The 18860-nt window shown below is 42.9% G+C and overlaps 1 protein-coding gene across 20 annotated transcripts in view; it reads right to left on the bottom strand.

The window, feature by feature from the left end:
- Positions 1–18860, bottom strand: part of dst (dystonin) — a 603331-nt gene that overhangs the window by 282435 nt on the left and 302036 nt on the right. For all 20 annotated transcript variants that reach the window (XM_072250685.1, XM_072250715.1, XM_072250746.1 and 17 more), the window contains 3 exons: positions 17772–17879; positions 16148–16246; positions 1669–1821 (listed from right to left, as the gene is read on the bottom strand). In XM_072250685.1, coding sequence (XP_072106786.1) covers positions 1669–1821; positions 16148–16246; positions 17772–17879 — 360 coding nt within the window. The remainder of the gene's footprint in view (positions 1–1668; positions 1822–16147; positions 16247–17771; positions 17880–18860) is intronic.

Raw genomic sequence — 18860 nt, 5'->3', positions numbered from 1 at the left:
TTAGATTGATCTTGAAGCAGGTTAAAACATCAGTGCAACATTGTGGGCCAAAGGGCCTGTACTGTGCTGTACTCTTCTATGTTCTATGCAACAGCCCACTTAATGCAAGAGGTCATTATGCCTTCATCATCACCTTGAAAGAGTTTTTGAAATGCTTCCACTCACTGTTCTTTTTATAGATAATTCCTCCCTCCCCCACCCCCTCGGCTTTAACTAACCCCCCCCCCTTTAGGTTACTTACAAATAGTAGATTAAAAAATAATTTAACATTTTGTTTCAAACACCTCCAAGCTTTTAACTGTAATTGCCAAGCCTCTGATTCAATTGGCACTTTCTACCGATTGGGAGGGCTTATACTGAAAACATTTTAAGATAAATGTGGCATTTATTTCAGACATATCTTCAAGTTGTTTATTTGCTGACTCATTCATTCCTTTGACATGCCCCACAAGGCCCTGTTGAACAGTGACAAATATGTTAATGGGATAGGAGCAGTATCACTATTCATGGATGCTACAGTTAATATGTAAATACAGTTTGAGATCCAAATGTGGAACTGAGCTGACACTAGAATAAAACAAAAAAATGCCTGCTTGTGCCAACAATATTTGGCATCTATATGGTGTTTTTAACATCCCAAGACATTCCAAATCTAAAAACCTGCAACAAGAATTTGAAACTGGAACTGCAGCCATTTTGTATTGTTGTATAGCTGAATGAGGCTAAAAAGGTATTAGTGCTCTAGAAGGTTTTGGAATTGAGAATTTTAGGTATTAAACAGTATTCTGAATCTGCTGTTGTGAATTATTAGATGAATTACACTTCAGGTAGTTAGCCAAATCAAAACTATACCCAGAGCAAACCATTAGGATCGCCCAATCCAAGGTGAATTTTTCACCAACAAAAGCCAAAAATAATTTGGAATGGATTTTCACTTCAGGATGCACAAACAGATACTAAGATTCTTTTGGAGCTAAAATTTGCCTGAAAAAGAACACTGATCATTGGGTGGGACCATTAAAGTTATATTGATAGAATCCCGTCCTAGTGGTGGGTTTATGCCTGATAAATATCCTCAACTTGACCTACAGTCTCAACCTGACTCAATTTTATAAAGTGTACAATTGAGTCCAAATCTCCTCAAATCCTCTACCTCTTTTTCCTCCAGACCTAGCTCCTTATTCATCATTCATTTTCATCACCCCACCATCCATAGCTATGTCTCAAGTTGCCCCATCCAAAGCTCTGGGATTCCCTCTGTCAAACTTTGCAACTTATAACCACAAACCTCTCCTTTATGACATTTCTTAAAATTTAATTCTGTTCAAGTTTTTGTAATTACCATTATTGTCTACTTTGGTGGCTTGATCTTCAATCTTATTTAAATTATCTTTTGTGAAATGTCTTGCAATTTTTTGCTACATATAAATGTGAACCATTACCATCATGTCTGCCTTAAGGCAAAATGACATCATATAATGAACTCAATTCCACACTTGGTCTCGCCCTTCCCCCAAGGAAGTGCTTATTTTCACAACACAAAACATGTATTTCTTCAGACGTATTACACCTTCATTCTGTAAGACTGGCATGGGATGAAAACTTCCAACTGATCAAGTAGAATATTCCAGATACAATCTAAACCTTGACATCTTCATGTGACTGTACCTGTTGCTGGGAAAGTGATGGCTCTCTTCCACCAGGTTCAGATGTGGGTGATTTGTGTTGTCTCGTAATTAAGCTCTTGCTCTTCTCAGAAACCCATCTCAGTAGTTCATCAACCTTCTCAACGTGCTCTTGCTTTGCCTCTTCTACTGACTTCTAGCGGAGTTAAAAGACGTATTCAAAATAATACCACTTGATATAAGGGAACTCCAATTACTTGCAATGCAATTGGTCTTTTGTAAGACCCAACAGGAAGGACCGCATTTGAAATCAATTTTCACCACCTCTTCAAATTTATATTAGTCTGGAGGTTAAGAATAATTTGGTGTCTACAAGTAATGAAATGAAATGACAGTGGGGCTCTACCAGTACAGACAATCTACAACCCATAAATATACAGATAGACCATAAGACACGGGAACAGAGTTGGCCATTTTGCCCATTCAGTCTGCTCCATCATTCCATCATCATTGATTTATTATCCCTCTCGACCCCATTCTCTTGCCTTCTCCTCATAACCTTTGACACCCTTACTAATAAAGAACCCATCAATCTCCACCTTAAATGTACCTAAAGACTTAAACTCCACAGCCAGTTCTGGCAATGAATTCCAGTTTTACCATGCCCTGACTCAAGAAATTTCCTCTCTTCTCTGTTTTAAAAGGACATCCTTTTATTCTAAGACTGTGCACTCTAGTCCCAGATTCCCCCACTATAGGAAAGATCCTTTCCACAGACAAGCAGCCATATCATTTACAAAACTGCATGCTACATTTTCTGATAATGCGGCTTCTTAGTTTGAACTTAGAGTTGACAGTTACATGTTAAAGCATGAAGCATCTCCTTCAAATGATTCCTTGTTCATTCCATATTGTGGGCACTGAGATTCCCTTCCAAACCTCTCACATTTGCCAATTTATGACAAAAGTTTAAGTAACACAGCTAAAAGGATATGCAGAGAATACGGTTACAAGTGGACAATAAAAAGCCAGAAATTGTCAATCCATATCTTCATTGAAAAAAGTGTTACTTTATTCAGAAAGTGGCCAAACGTAAAAGTGCAAACTTAACAGAATTTTACTGTGATGACACCAAAAGTGATAGTCTTCGAAAACGTCATAGAATGTGAAAATCTGTGATATATTTTCTGAAAGTATTTTCAAAAAAGTTTGCAAGGTTCTGTTGAAGATGATTCGTCCAGACGTGGTGAGCTATAGATCCGTCCAAGTTGTCTTCATGTGGACAGACACAAATTTACATTGGCACTTCGCATTTTTGAAAAAAACACACCAAATGGTTGCTTCAAAAGTTTTTCTTTAAATTCTTTTATCTAAACAATGACAAATGATTACAGGAAACTCAAAAAACTAAATGTTTTTTTTTAATTTCAAGTTGGATTTAACATAGAAACAAGAGTCTTCTGGATATACATTCATTCATTCTAGTAAGATCTATTTGAGAAAGAATGAATCTTAAATTGCAGGTTCTACTGTCCCTCCAGCAACTCCTTCTCCTCTTCATTTCTGCCCAATGACCCAAAACACTCCTGCTCTAAGGATATTCACAAAATAGGAAAGGAACAATCAGCCACTGTGACGGGTGTGATCTCGTATCACCCATATTAAGTTCTCACCAAGGTGGATGCTCTCCTCATTGACTCCATGATAGGAAAGAATCGCACAGGAACAAGTTACCAGCTGGTGTTCTGCTCCTACCAGAAACAGGACCCCACGCACGAGATCTGACAGCAGGCATCTGCACTCTTTTGGATCCGTGAATCTAAATCACTGAATGTTTTACTTTACTTTACTTTATTGTCGCCAAACAATTGATAATAGAGCGTACAATCATCACAGCGATATTTGATTCTGCGCTTCGCACTCAATGTGATTCTTGCTCATTCAATAGTGACAAAGAGAAACTGCATCCTGAGTGGGGAGACTGTGGAGAGCATTTTGTGGCAGGAAATCTGAGCCATGAATTCCCTCCTCAGTTGGAGGCCCACACAGACTGTACTGGTAATCAGAATAGCCTGTCAGGCAAACCAAGAGTTTCGGTATGGATATCTCATTCCCTTGTGGTCTGAGTCAGATGAATCACAGGAGAATATTACCCTACAATTATCACTATTCAAAGTAGCGAGCCCTTCCAGACCAAGTTGAAATGTCTATTAAATATTTTTAAGCTCAGGCCTGGAAGGACATTCTAAATTTATTTTTAAACAGAGAGATTGGCTTTTATTTGTCATGTGTGCATCGAAACATGAAGTGAAATGCTTCATTTTGCATCAATGACCAACACATTTCGAGGATATCCTGGGATCAGCCGTAAGTGTCGCCATGTTTCTGGCACCAACATAGCATGCCCACAACTTATGAACACTTACTAACGCATACATCGTTGGAATGTGGGAGGAAACTGGAGCACCCAGAGGCAAACCATGTCACCACAGGGAGAATGTACAAACTCCTTATAGATGGTGGTAGGAATTGAATTGTGACATTGGCATCGTAAAGCTAACAGGGCGGCCCTTCTGAGCTAGGATTCTTTGATGGAGTCATAACATAATGAAGCTTAGCAGGAAGTTGTACACATCCTCTTTCCCCAGAAGCTTGCAAACCTTTCCCCTTGTCGTTCTTATGTCCAGCCTTGCTGCCAGTGGATTCCAGATCATAATGTCTCTGAAATTATAAAATCCCAGCACCACGGAGGACACCGAAAATTATGTCATGGAGCATTGCCTCCATAAATGGAGGCAAGAAGATGCCCAGTGTCTGAACACAACTCCTTGATCATATGATTGGCTGAGGTTCTGACCAGGGCACTTGCTGGTTACTCCCAGTTCTCCACTTCTCACTATTCTTGGCCAACTGACAGAACTGGGCCAAGGGCATCACTGTACCAGAGTAAGGGGAGGGAAGCTGTCCTCCGGTGAGTAAGCAGCTTGTTTGTTTGGATGAACCTCATGCACCAGAAACCTTCCAGATTTACCTCCAACTACACTTCACTTCTGCAATTGGAATGAATGAATGAGAGGATATAAAATTCCTCATAATCCACAAGTAAGTGTGGAACAAAAGCTTTGAACAGCCAGAGGCCATAAGATACAGGAGCAGAATTAGGCCATTTGACCCATTGAGTCTGCTCCATCATTCCATTCTGGCTGATTTATTATCTCTCTCAACCCCATTTTTCTGTCTTCTCCCTGTAACCTTTGACACCCTTACCAGTCAAGAACCTATCAATGTCCACTTCCCAATTGAGAAAGTCATGGTGAAAACAGGATCAAGTTTCGCTACCCCACTCCCATCTGTTGACAGCCATTTACTGATCTGTGTTGTGAAGAATGCACAATGGGCATGGGTACTAGAGGCCAGTCAAGCACATAAACCCAAGCGACACCTTGGGAAGGGACTAAATAAAGAGGGGGATTAAAAAAAAACAATTGGAAGGAACATCCCATAAAAGAGCTGCGTCTGTAATGTTTATAACCTACCCAGCCAAAGTTTTGGGTGAGACATTACATGTAGAAGCAGAGGAACAATTTGGTAGGGATGGAATGGAGAAGAGGGATTGGTTATGAAGCACTATTTTAGGGAATTAAACCTCTCAGCTGCCTCCAGGAATCTCAATCCTGTATGACAGTCAAAAACAGCTCTGGCCAGAGCTTCTTTGTACGAGATCTTCTCTTTGGTTTTTGGACAAACCAAGTTCCTAGTGTGCTTCGTTTCATCCCGTAGCCTCTGTGCTGTCTGTTCATCAACAAGACCCTTGCACAAGGCATCGTCCACGGACATTCTTCTCTGCAAGTTTGGATCCACCAGCCCACCAGTCAGATACTGCAGCTCCAGGAATCGATGACCCAGGTCCCGCCCCAGTAGGTTCCTACGCAGAGCTTCGACAGTTGATAAAGCAAGCCGGGAACCTGGCTGCAGGAATCCTCGGTAAGCTTGTTGTGATTTTTGAATGCTGGCCGCAATCTCCGTGTCAATTAATTCCTTCTGCAATGCCTCTGAAATGGAATATTGCTTGCCATTTGCTGGATTGATGATACCTCCGGTACAAGCCTGTGCTTCGAGCAATCGAGTGGCGGTCAACCGGTCCACCAAATTCTGATGCATGGCTTTCAGGACAGAAACTCTCCTGCAGTCATTTGGGTCCCAAATGCCTGCGATTGGGCTGTCGGGGTTAGGGGGCACAGTTGTCCTAATTACTAACATGTCTGCAAGCTCTGTCACTGTGATATGGCCATCCCGATATTTATTTAGGTCTGCTTGGCTGATCCTACCCTGTGCTAAAGCATCATCGATGCTGAACTCCCTTCCGGAGTTAACATCTGTAAGAAAAGACTGGGTGGTGCCCTCTGACTTGTCAGTGGTCTCCCTCCATTGGGACTGCAACTCTGAACGTTCAAGATAGGTCTGCTTCTCAATGTAGTATTTCAGATAGGCATTGTACAGAGTTATCTCGGATTGTGTACTCGTATCTACCACTGAAATGGTACTAGGCATTGTGGGGGATGGGGTGGAGATCTTTCGTGTTCCAAAAGGGAGAAGCAGATGTCTCCCTGCTAAATCCACCACACAGAGTTTCATCAATTCCAAATAATGTGCAGGTTGTCCTGTGTTGGGATTATGAAAACCCCTTACACTGCCTGGCGTCTTGTACAGGTTTCGCGTGGTGTCCAGGCCCAGATGTCCTTGCTTGCAAGCTATCTCCAGAGGCAACCTGACACTACGAACTGGGTCAATGATTCCTCCGGTTGCAATCTGAACCTCAAGGAGCCGTGTTCCAACTTGCCTCGAAAGCTGCTTGTTTTCCATGGCTTGGAAAACAGACAAGGTCTTCCCATTGCGCTGATACCCTGTAACTGCTTTCTCTGCTTCAAGCAGTGCCTGGTTAAATTCTGGGGCTACCAGTCGTTTCTCAATTGCTTCCTGAACCGAGTACTTTCTGTGGGATGAGGTGTCAACAATAAAGCCTGTTGTAGCCTGAGCTTCTAAAAACTCAAGGGCTACACTCGATCCAATTATCCTTTCCTTCACTGCCTCACTGAACGAGATCTTTTGCTTGCTGGATTCCAAGTACAAGCCGACAATTGAGTTAACTCGATTCAGGTACTTTCCTAGGGATGCCTGAACCTGCAAGACTGTCGTAACCCCTTTTTCAAGCTGCTCTGCAATATTTTTATTCAGGATGTCAGCCTCGACTAGCTCCTTCACTGTTACATGGCGGCGCAGACCTTGAAATTCCCATGTTTTACTGGAAGGAAGGAATTTGTCTAGGGGTGCACTTGTTACATTAGGGCTGCTGGTTTTGGGATACCTGTCACCAGCCTGCTCTGGAAATATGGCGTTGTTGTTCAGGTTTGGAGACTCTGGCAGCTTCTCACTTTTCTTGGTGTGTAGTTCAGATGGCAAGTTCTGCGACAGGAGCTCGGCACTGTGAGCTATGTCCATTTTACTAAATCTGACTTGCTCTGTGCCACCAATGTGATTGTTGCATTTACGTTGACCAGTTAAAGTTCCAGCAGAGTCCTGTATATGCTTACTTGGTTCGTTATCTGTCTGCTCTGCTTCTAAAAGTTTGGAGCTATTATTTAAGTTTTCTTTTCCAAACGAAAGCATTTCTTTGCCCTGGAAAGTTTTTTCCACTCTGCCAGGTGATTGGCTTAGCTCCAGATTAGCCATCTGCAAAAATCAATGTTAAACATGATGAGGAGTTGAGTGATGTCAGAGATGGCCCAGAGCCTACAAGAAGCAAATATGCGAGCAAGCAAGGGGCGAACGAAGCAATTCAGAAAAACCAAGAGCTCCCAGCAGAAGATTTTGCAGCAAGGAAGAGTTATGGTATAACACATATTGTCTGATGGTAACCACCACAGCAGAGCAAGATCTACATAGATGCAAACAACCAGTCTTTTGAGTGGACCAGAAGGTATTTCTGCTTCGGCCCTGTCCTTTTCTATGGGACTAGGCAGAATGGCTGTTTGGCATGGATTAGATGGGCTGAAGGACCTGTTTCTGCACTGTGGTGCTCCTTGACTCTAATTATTAAACATAAAAAGGCAATCTGCACCTCTTTACATTTACTCCATAACTTGCACACATCAGTGAACCAACAGCCCTTGTATCACTGAGTGTCACTGCACGAAGGCCATTTGCAAAGTTGTGATTTTACTGTGAAGAATGGATTACTAACAAAGAATTCCTGAGCAGTTGGGGGGGCAGATGGTGGGATTGTGGAATTGTATACCTGTGTGATAGTGTGATGGTGGGATTGTGGAATTGTAAACCTGTGAGATAGTGTGATGGTGGGATTGTGGAATTGTAAGCTTGTGTGATAGTGTGATGGTGAGATTGTGGAATTGTAAGCCTGTGTGATAGTGGGATTGTGGGGCTGTGGACTAGAGGGTTAGTGGGCCTGAGGAAAACTGCACCTACAGAATGCTGGCTTTATCAGATTTGGCCATCGCCCATGCCAGGTCTAACAGGACAATCAGGCTCCTGGTCAAATTTCCTCTCTTGTGTTCCTTGTCCATTCTTATAATGCATGGGGTTCAGGGCTCCCTTAGAATGTTCTGAGGAACTTCAGATTGTTTTGTGCTATAAGTTCCTTGATTTATCTGTGTCTGGCCTAATCCTACTGACATGTACAAAGCAGGTGCTTTCATTGTAAATCTCAAATCCAGGCGATCTGATCCATGAACTCGACACAGGAGATACTGGGTCAGGATGGAAGGTCTCGGCTTGAAAGATCAATGGTTTAATTCTTTCCATAGATGCGACCTGAACTGAGTTCCTCCGGCATTTGGTGTGTGTTGCTCAATCCATGAACTGTTACCAAAATTTTATCAGTACTCAGACACAGAGGCAGACTCAATCATCTCAAGGCCACACCAATGTGTAGAGTTCCACCTCCAGAACTTGGGTTCTCACCCAACTCACACTAGTCATCCTTTTTGAAACAGTTAACACTGCAAACCACCCAGTCATCCCTCGTCACTCTAGTGCGATGGAGGGGCATTTAATTGGTGAAGCTAATGCATTTGTTTGGGTGGCAAGGTGGAGATATGTCTCTACCAGAGTAGGTGTAAGTCTCTCTTTCCCTCTGCTAGCCTGCAAGTCACCATTGGGCAGGGTGTAGCATCTGCTTGGCCCCTCCCCTCTTCCCTCCCCGCAGTCAGGGTCACGTGAAACCACGGGAGCAGGTGATGGATGTTGTATGAGCGGCTGGTACATATCACAAGCCCTGGTTATGCGACCACTGGCGCCAAGCAGACAATCTCAGAAGAGTACTGATAAAGGCTGGGGTCACTCGTCTTGTAAAGTCATTGACCAGGAGAAGGCAACAACAAACCACTTCTGCAGAAAAATTTGCCAAGAACTATCATAGTCATGGATAAGACCATGATCACCCATGTCATATAGCACAACGCATAATGATGATTGCTCTGTTAGAACAGGCAAGGGGAAGGGGACTCTATAAAGTCAAAAATACTTGAGGGAAACACACACAAAATGCTGGAGGACCTCATCAGTCAGGCAGTGTCTATGGAAAGGAATAAACAATCAACATTTCGAGCCAAGATACTTCATCAGGACTAGAAAGAAAAGGGGTTGAAGTCAGAATAAAAAGGTGGGGTAGGAGAAAGAGTACAAGTTAGAAAGTGATAGATAAAGCCTTGTGAGAGAGAAGGTTCATGAAGGTGAGCGGCTGGGAGGTGGTAGGTGGAAAAGGGGATGGAGAAGAAGGATTCTGATAGGAGAGGAGGGGGAGTGGACCATGGGAAGAAGGAGGGACACCAGAGGGAGGTGATAGGCATGTAAGGAAAAGAGAAGTGAGCAAGGAGCCAGAATGGGGAATGGAAGAGAAGGGGGAGGGGTGAGAAATTACCGGAAGTTAGGGAAATATTACTGTAAGTTAGAGAAATGTTGTGTTTATTGAGGGAAATTTCTTTTGTCAGTAAGATGGAATGGAGCATTTAAGCACATGTCCAGATACCAGTTTCTTCTGTTGAACATTTTCAGGGATGAACATTTGGTATCTTGGTGAGATACGGATTACAGTCTAAATTTATTTTATTGTAGAACATTTGGTCTTCTGCGATCAATTGGCTTTGGCTTACTATGAATTGGCTATGGCTTCCATTGCTTGACTTCTGATCTTGGTGTTTGTGTAGGTGCTGGGGACACTGATGAGTAATTAATAGGAAAGTTAAGTGCAAAGGTAAAAAAATCAGTTATCTCACACAAAGATCAACAAAAACTGAAATAAAAATACTAAATGCTGAAGTACTCAGCTAACTAGGGAGTACCTGTGGAGACAGAAAGTCCAGTTAGTGTTTCACAATGATGGGAATGGTTGATTAACTAAAACTATTGAATTTTCATCTGCCATTCCATTTCTATTTGGGTCCAGTGACAACAATTCTATTAGTTTTTAAACAGTCCTAGTTTTCAAATGGGATTGAAGTCCTGAAATGGAGCAGAACCAACTTTGAGGACATTAGGCAGGGTCTAGCCAGGGTGGACTGGTCAACTCTAGTAAAAGACAAGGGAACAATATGGAAGTATAAGGCTTCTAAAAGAGTCACATCAAGAAGCCAGGGGCAGTATGTTCCTGTTAGGATGAAGGGTAGGCGCATCAAGTTCAGGGAACCCAGGCTAGGAAGAGCAATTGAGGCTCTGATCATGAAAAAAGGAAGCGTACATCACATTTGTCTATATTTTTAAAAATGTCTGTGTTATAATTCTGAAACTGCAGTCTATGCTGGCAATAAACGGTTGGCATACAACTAACCCAGGAACCAAAATATGAATAAAGCTCAATATCTGATAATGCTTTCTCAACAGTCACTTCTGCTCATTGTGATCCTGACACGTTTGCTAAAGCCTGCCCTGGTTACCATCTGGTCCACTTGCAACACACCCAAAATGCCCAAGCAAGCTGAGGTGTCTCTATGGACTAAAATGTACCTCCAGTGACTGAGCTAGGCTTCTTAGCGGTGAAGTGATTTGCTTTGTCACATCGTTTGTTGAGCTCAGCCTCAGGTTCTGCAACTTGTTTTGAATTATAATGTTCGGTGTTTCCACTGATCCTGCTGTTTTCTGCAGGCTCGTGGATTTAGTTTGTAAAGCTACTTTCCAGGGAGGTAGCATGGATTTCCAGCCATGCCGGTCACTCGCAGGGAGCTGATGCTTGAAACTGGTCCATGAGCTCAAGCTGCGACTCTGGTAATGTTGATTCTCAAGCCCTCTTTTTCTGTCCTGTACCTCATCTTCCCCCAGGAGTTGGTGTTGGTCACTCGCTTGCCACACAAAACTTTCTGCTAGGTGATTATGTTGGTTGACTCCAGCGCACAGTTCTTTGGTCCAGTTGCCCCAGGACAGGTCATGTCCTTTATCCAGCTCCCGGTGGGCATGCTCAATCTTGATACCAAACTCATGCATCAGTAAATGTTGCCTCTTGACTACCTCTGCCAAGACTTCCTTCTCTTTTCTAACAGAGGACAGCTCATCCTGAAGGCTCTTGACGGACCTTGCTGCTGTCACGTTGGCTTCGGTGACCTCGGTCAGCTGAATCTCCAGGCTAGTCATCAGTTGCTGCCCTTTCGCCACCTCCTCCTCCAGCTTCCAAGCCTGGGTCTCTTGTTCCTGGACCTTTCTCACCTTCTGGATTAGCTGCTCTTCCACTTGCTTCAGCTGTGCACTCAAACACTCCACTTGCACCCTCTGCGCATCGCCCCTCTCCTCCGCAACTTTCTTCTTCGTCTTCAAGGAGTCAAGTTCACTGTGGAGGCAGGCCATGAGTCTCTCAGCTGTTAGACTGGCTGACACCAGATCATCAACCTTCTGTTGCAGTTCAGTAGCTGTGCATCTATGATGCACTAAATCATCTTCCAGTTTCCTGACCGTTGCTTGATATTTGTACTCACTCTTCTCCTTTTCCTCCATAGCCTCCTGTGCACTCTTCAGTTTCTCTCTTAAGATGCAGACTTCCTTTAGCTGAAACTGCACACTTTCTTCTGCCAATGTTCTCTCGCTCTGCACCAGACGGGCTTCAGTCCTTAAGAGCTTTGCAGCATCTTCAGCACGACGCCATTCCTGATTGACTTTGTCCAACTTGCGCTCCAGCTCCCTCAAAGCCTGTTGGCTTTCGGCCAGCTTGGCCTCCAGATCCCTGACCTTCTTTGCCCACTGCTTTTCTCCACAGCTCATCTCTCTCTCAGCAGCTTGCAGATTCTCCTCTAAGCTGCTAGCTGTTGTGCTGTAGGTCAGTGCGCGCTGCACGGCGAGATCCCGCTCAGAGCGAAGAGCCTCCAGCTCCCTTTCCATACTCTGGATCCGGGTCTGAGCAGTGACACAGTCCCGGGAAAGCATCTCGACCTTTATCTTGTAATTCTCCCTTTGTTGCTGGCTGTCTTTCAGTTCATTTTCCAGGTGGGCCACCTTCTGCCGGTAACCCTCCACCTTCTTGAGCAGCTGTTCTTGCTCCAGCTGGACTTTCTCAAGTTCAAGGCTCGTCACCCCCAACTGTGTCAGGTGCTGAGAAGCTTTAAGCTCAGCCTCATTCATGTTCTGTCTGAGTGACCTCATCTCCAGCAGCAAAATCTTCAGATCATTTCCAGCTCGGTCAGTAACCTGGCTGAGGTCATTCACTAATTCCCTCAGTCTCTCCATTTCGTTTGATGAGATGCCTCTTCCCACCACTGACATCCCTGCCTCTGGTCCACCCAACAGTCCTCTGATATAGACTTGCATCAGGTCCAATGTTTGCGTTATTCTCAGTACCTGCTGCAGGGTCTCTGATCCAAAGCCCGCCTGCCCAACAGTCTCATCAAGGTCCATTTGCTCAAAAGCTGTTGGCCGTGGTTGTGGTGCCTCCATGTGTTTGTGCTGCTTCCCTCCAGCTTCACGGCCCTCCGGGTTCATCTGCTTCATCTGCTCCAATTCTACCAACAAGTTGGCCTTCTCCCTCAATAGCTTTTCAAGCTCCAACCTGCACTGACCTGCCTCCAAGTCGGACTTGCTCTTCTCCAATCTCATTTCTTCCACAGCTTGCCGGTGCCTCCTCCGCTCGCTCTCGGCTTCCTCTAGCAGATGTGCCAACCGCTGCTCCAGCAGATACTTCTTCCCCTTCACCTGATCCAACTCCACCACCGGAACCTCCATCTTCTCCAAGCTCTTGTGGCTCAGGCTCATCAGAGACTGTTGCTGATTAGGACCCCCTAAACTGGCAGGACTTGCTTGAAACTTTTTCTAATGCAAATAAAATCAAGTGCTCAGTGAGTCATGGCTGGGAGGAAAACAGAAAAGGTACTATTTAGAATTTTGTGAATCAACCACTTATAAAATGAGAAAAATCTACTTACTTAGGGACTTTTAGGGAACAGGGAAAAGGTGCTAATGACTATTGCATGATGCCCCATCACCTTTTGCACAAGGTTCAGAAAAAGAGTTTTGTCATAGTTTAACACAGCAGGAAAGTCCTTCACCAGGTTCAGCCACACAACATTAGTTGGGAAGAAAGGCCGAAAAATAGAAAAAAAATATTCAGGCACAATAACATCGAACAGCATGTAAAGTACACTCTGCATATCAAACTGTGCACAACACAAATGAAATATTTTGATTCACTTGTTCCTCTTCCCCAGTGGGGAAGGTGATGTCAAACCTTGTTTGGGAACCATGGCAGTCCAAGTGGTGAGAATTACTCTCACAGCGCCTCTGTGTCACAGCTCCAAGATTTTGTCCCAGCAACGATGGAAGAACAACAAGTTACATTCCAAATCAGGATACAACTTTTTAAAGAACAGACTTTGAAAAATCTCTGTGTTGAAAAGTTCTAATTGAAAGTTTAAAACACATTACCTAAGCCTGTCAGACTTTCCCATGAAGGAGGAAAATAAAACACATCCACCTAGATTTATAACATTAGTTAACATTATTCTAAAAGAACATGGTGCAATGCAGATCATTCTCTTCACTAATCTTACGAAACTCTATTCTAAGTAATCATTCCACAAGTTAGTCATAAGAATGACAATTACCTGCTTTGTTAAATCCAATTCTTTTGTCATTTATACCCCTATTGTGATTAGTAGTATCACAAACACCTGGTTAGTCAAACGTACATGCCTCACAATGAAACATTGTGATTAACTACCTTATCTCTGGGCTTCATAATCTTATAACCCTCCATAAAGTCACCCCTCAGCCTCCTACTTTCCAGTGAGAATAAACCAAGCCCACTTAGCCTTCCATTCCATCCCTGGTGATACTGGTCAACTCAAAGCACTCGAAGGGCTGTCAGCCTCTGCACCAGCTGAGTACAAGCTGACAGGAGGACCCCAGGTTCCACAGAAATGAAGGGAGTTCCTCAAGTACACAGACTCTCCATAGGGAACGCCGTATTAAAATGAGTAACACGTAGAAAATGCTGGAGGAATTCAGCAAGTCAAGCAGCATTTTTGGAGAGGAATAAACAGTCAGTCTTTCGGGCTGAGACACCTCAGGGGTATTAAAATACTCATTGGGCATTCCCTGCAATTTGGTCTACTCCTCCGAGAGCTGTACAGTCTCCAAGGATGCGATCCGATACTTGTGGCAATGGATATCAGCCATTTCCCAGTACCACCCAGCCTTCCAAATCTGCAGAAGCCCCACGTGCTTTATAAAGGACCAGTAAACAGACTGAATTGGCTGACATTGCTGCACTGTCCATTGGCTTGGTCGTTAGTCAATGCAGCAAAGAAGTTGAAGATGTCTGTTCGGTTATGTCAATGAAGAAAACTGATTATAAGTTATGAACCCAATGTAACTACATTTCCTTATGTATTTGCAAGGCACCTGAAATAACTTCTTTAATTCTCTTACACAAGCCAGATGGATTTCAACAACTCATGGGTATGACTCATCTGACTAGACTGCTCTTTGACAAGTAATGAAACAGACTCAGAGTCAACTGATTTTCAAACAGTATCTCAATGAATATAAACAAAAATATAATTTTACCAGTCAAACAATCACATCCAGTACTACCAAAGATCACATAATCTTGATCTGCCAAACTCTGACCAACTCCATACAGGGCAAATATTAATTCTAAAAGTATTTGTAGAATTAGAAGTTTACCATATTAGGGTTCTTAATTGGCAATGGCCAACTGTTAATAATGTCATTAAGTTGATCTCCACAATTTGGCACTGACAGGATTAACATTAGGGAAGAGATCTCAACAGAATGGAAATGATTCGGTCAAGTCTCATTCATTGAGCTCATTCAAATCTTTACTTATTTTTAGATGAATGCAAATTACTAGAGTACACACACACACACTGCAAGAAGGATTGTGGTGAAAGACTCTATTTTTGAACCTCAAACTACACTAGAAAATGCAATTATTTAACATTACTGCCTGACTTTTAAAAATAAAATTGCCTGTTATAGACTAACAATGACACGGATTCTTTTACAAATCCAAATATTCACCAAATACAAAGGAATTTTAAAGTTTTATGGACACTGATGCTGGACACAAACCAATTCTAACATGGTGGCAAATAAAAAGTGGGCAAAATCTTTAATTTATAAAAGTCTCAGCAGTAACTACAGCCAAAAGCTGTCCCACAAAATTTTAAATTAAAGCCACACTTGTTCATATTGTTAATATTTACACTGGTGGACTGGGGCAAAGTCTCACAGTGACAGCAGGCACCCAATAACTCGAGCACCACCACAGTATTGTTAGCATGAAGAAACAGAATGGCTGTTATCACCCAAACAACCAGCAAGTGGCAGCACTGCACCAGTGAAACAACCTTCCAAATGCTCATTAACTCACCCACTTTCACAACTCAACCTCCTCCCTCAACCCACCCCATCTCACTCAACACCCATATCGTTATTGAACCTCATTCTTTCTAAATTAATATCAACTCAATCACTGTTGTGACATTTTATATAATGAAAATAAACTCATGTTCTTTTTTTACATTGTTCATGTCTAATATAACTCATTCTGTCTCCAATTGAACCATCAGCTTCTTCCACCACAGTCTCTTCTCTCCAGCCATGCTACTTAACATGTTCAAGCTCCCATGAATGACACAATTGCAGAATAGCTTTTGATGCCCCCTAATTCTTTCCTCTGGATGCTCCACACCTTGCATGTCTTACAGTTCTGGGGGAGGACAACAGGAAATCCACTCTGTAAGACTGCTGCTGTAAACCACACTTATGTTCCCTGCACTACTCCTCTCATTCCCCACCTCAAAATGCTTGGAATCTCTCCTGGTAACAAAGTGTGTCCAAAGCCCTCACCTCTCTATGATCAGGCACATCCATATGTATGGATAGTCCATACTTTTTAAATGAATGCTGTCTCTTTAAATCCATCTCTGCATTAAAAAAAATGCCCATTTGCTTCAAGTCCCATTTATATTGTGTTAATTCTCACCCATATTTGTGGCAGTTCTTACCTCTTCTTCCTCTGATCTTTTTAAAGCGTCGCTGGCAAACTTCACATACTGCATCATCAGGGTAACCAAGGCAGTATAGCGCGTGCGGAGGTCCATGAACTGCAGAGGGACACAAAACAGCGTGACACCATGGTTAATGCAGCTCGAGCTTCAGCTAAATGAGCATTTGGGGCAATCTGTAAGGAAAGAGTTAATTCCTGACTTCCAACTTTTCTCACCTGATACACTGGAACACTAGAAAAGCGACCAACATACAAATGCTGGAGGAACTCAGTAGATCAGGCAGTACTATGGAGGGAATGAACAGTCAACATTTTGGACTGAGACTATATCAGTACTCTAGCTATTATCTCAGGCCAAAATCCCAACTATTCATTTCCCTCCATAGATACTGCCTGACTTGCTGAGTTCCTCCAGCATTTTATGTGTGTTGCTCCAGACTGCCATCTGCAGAATCTCTTGTGTCAAAAATCAAACCACCCTGGCCTCTTCCTAACAGACTTTGTATCTCTGCTGTAAAAGCAGGCCTTGAGGTTGTGACTCTCCTGCTCACTTACACCACAGAACGTGGGGACCTCTCAGTAACAAGGCTAAGTATCTAACATTCCAAAAAAAAACATCGCTCTGCCTCTCATAGACTACTCCCTTAAATTCATCCCTGGATTTTCAAAAACAATACCGGACTAAGATCTCATCCGCAAGTTTCCCTTGTCTGCATGATCCATACAGCAATTACACTGGCCCTTTGTCCAACCACGTCCATGCCAACCATAAGCACCCATCCACATTAATCCCATCTTCTTCTTACAGCCCAATGAGTTTCGGACCCGCAGTCACACAGTCATATGTTACAGCACAAAATCAGCCCATCTCGTCCATGCAGAGCTGTTATTCTGCTTAGTCCCATCAATGAAGGCAATTCAACCCAGTAAGCTTACACTGACTCTTTAATACAACCATCCGCTCTGTCAGCCCCTTGCTTTCTCCCATATGTGTTCCATTGTAAGTACTGAAAGAATTACTGACTACAACACAGATGATATTCTGCCCATAGGTTCATGCTGGCCTCCAGGAGAGAAACTCTAGCACTCCCAATGTCTCCCTCATTGTTTCCTTGCAACCCTGTAACTTACTCTAACCCACAAATCAATTCTTCTGCCTCTTACCTATGTTAAGTAACTTACAGAGACTGATTAGCCTATAACTTTGTGAAGGGGGAATGCTCAAACAGAATCTGCAAACTTCACTCAAACAGCACCTGAGGTCAGAATCGAACCAGGCTCCTTTAGGGTGTGAAGCAGTCTTCTTAACTAATGTGCTCTGTGCCACCCGCCCGGTGAACTTACCCAAATCCCTTAAGGAAGTTATCACCAATCATTTCCACATTACTTTTAGACTGTCCACTCCAGGTTAAAATAACCAACTCCATTATAGAAGATCACATCTCCACTCTGGTTCAACTGCACTTACATCTGCATTCTCAGGATAAGAACCTTGCTTAATGGTGAAAAACCCTTGATGATTCTGAAAAGTTTCACTAAGTCTTCCCTTGACCTTCTCTGCTCTAAGGAGAGTAATGTAAGGGCATCAATTCTATGAGATTGATAGCGTTAACATTGGCCACCTCTTGCACAATGACATCTGAAGAGCTCTGCATCCTGCGCCGCTTGACTGGGGATTTCTGCTGGGAGTCAACCATGGCTTTGTAGGTCATGAGCTGAAGTTCATATTCCTGTGAATGGAATAAAGAGACAATAGTTTACTCTCTGACATAATACAAACCAGAACCCAGCCACAGAGCATGAACAATCCCGTTGATGGTGCTTCATGCTCCTGACAAATCTCAGCTCCAATAACTAGTAAGAGATAACAGAGCCCAGAGTGGTGAATCGTTCTTTAACGTTCAGTGAGCAATGGTCGGCATTCTTGCTCTGGTACTTTACACCCTGCAACAGAGAACTGAGCACATAATTCATGTTATTGGTCCAATGCCATATCAGGGAAATATTCCAACCAGGAATATGCCACACAGATGTTAAAATTGCTCCTCTCTTCATTTAGATTGTAGTCAACCGTTAATTCCACTCACCAGTTTTTGCTCTATTTGTTTGATACATTTAACGAAATTTCAGTTTTCAAATTAATCCACAGCTTTTTAGAATGGAGTGAGGGAAGGGAGCTCCATATCTGGAGAAAAAATGGTAGGGTAATGGGCTATGTGGGAGGGAAGGGTTAGATTCATCTTGGGGTGGGTTATATTATTTAGGTTGGCATAACATCATGGACCAAAGGGTCCATTTGGTGCTGTACTGTTGTAAGTTCTACTGACTTTTCGGAGAAACAGTCTCTCCGGTTTCTCCCAATGAATTGGTTAGTTCTTATCTAACTCTGAGTGGTGATTCACTTTTGATTCTTGTTCACAATCTCCTACCCATGAAAATTGCATCAACCTCAGCGATACCTTTTAACATTTTGAACCCTCAATCTTTCCTCCTCAAATAAATGCAGGTTATTCAATCTATGATTTCAACCTAGAGGTGTAATCCTTTTGAATCTGTGTTTCATCCCCATAGGGTCAATCAAGGTGTAATGATAAAAGCTACATACAATAAATGTCAGCATTCAATCATTACCATTCATCAGTAAGATTCACACTTGCATGAAAACTGCTGTGATTTCAGAACCTTGAACAGCACAGTAATAAACCTTCAAT

The sequence above is a fragment of the Mobula birostris genome, chromosome 2, assembly GCF_030028105.1.
Source record: "Mobula birostris isolate sMobBir1 chromosome 2, sMobBir1.hap1, whole genome shotgun sequence".
In the NCBI taxonomy this organism is placed as follows: domain Eukaryota; kingdom Metazoa; phylum Chordata; class Chondrichthyes; order Myliobatiformes; family Myliobatidae; genus Mobula; species Mobula birostris.
This window is presented reverse-complemented; position numbering and strand designations above follow the sequence as displayed.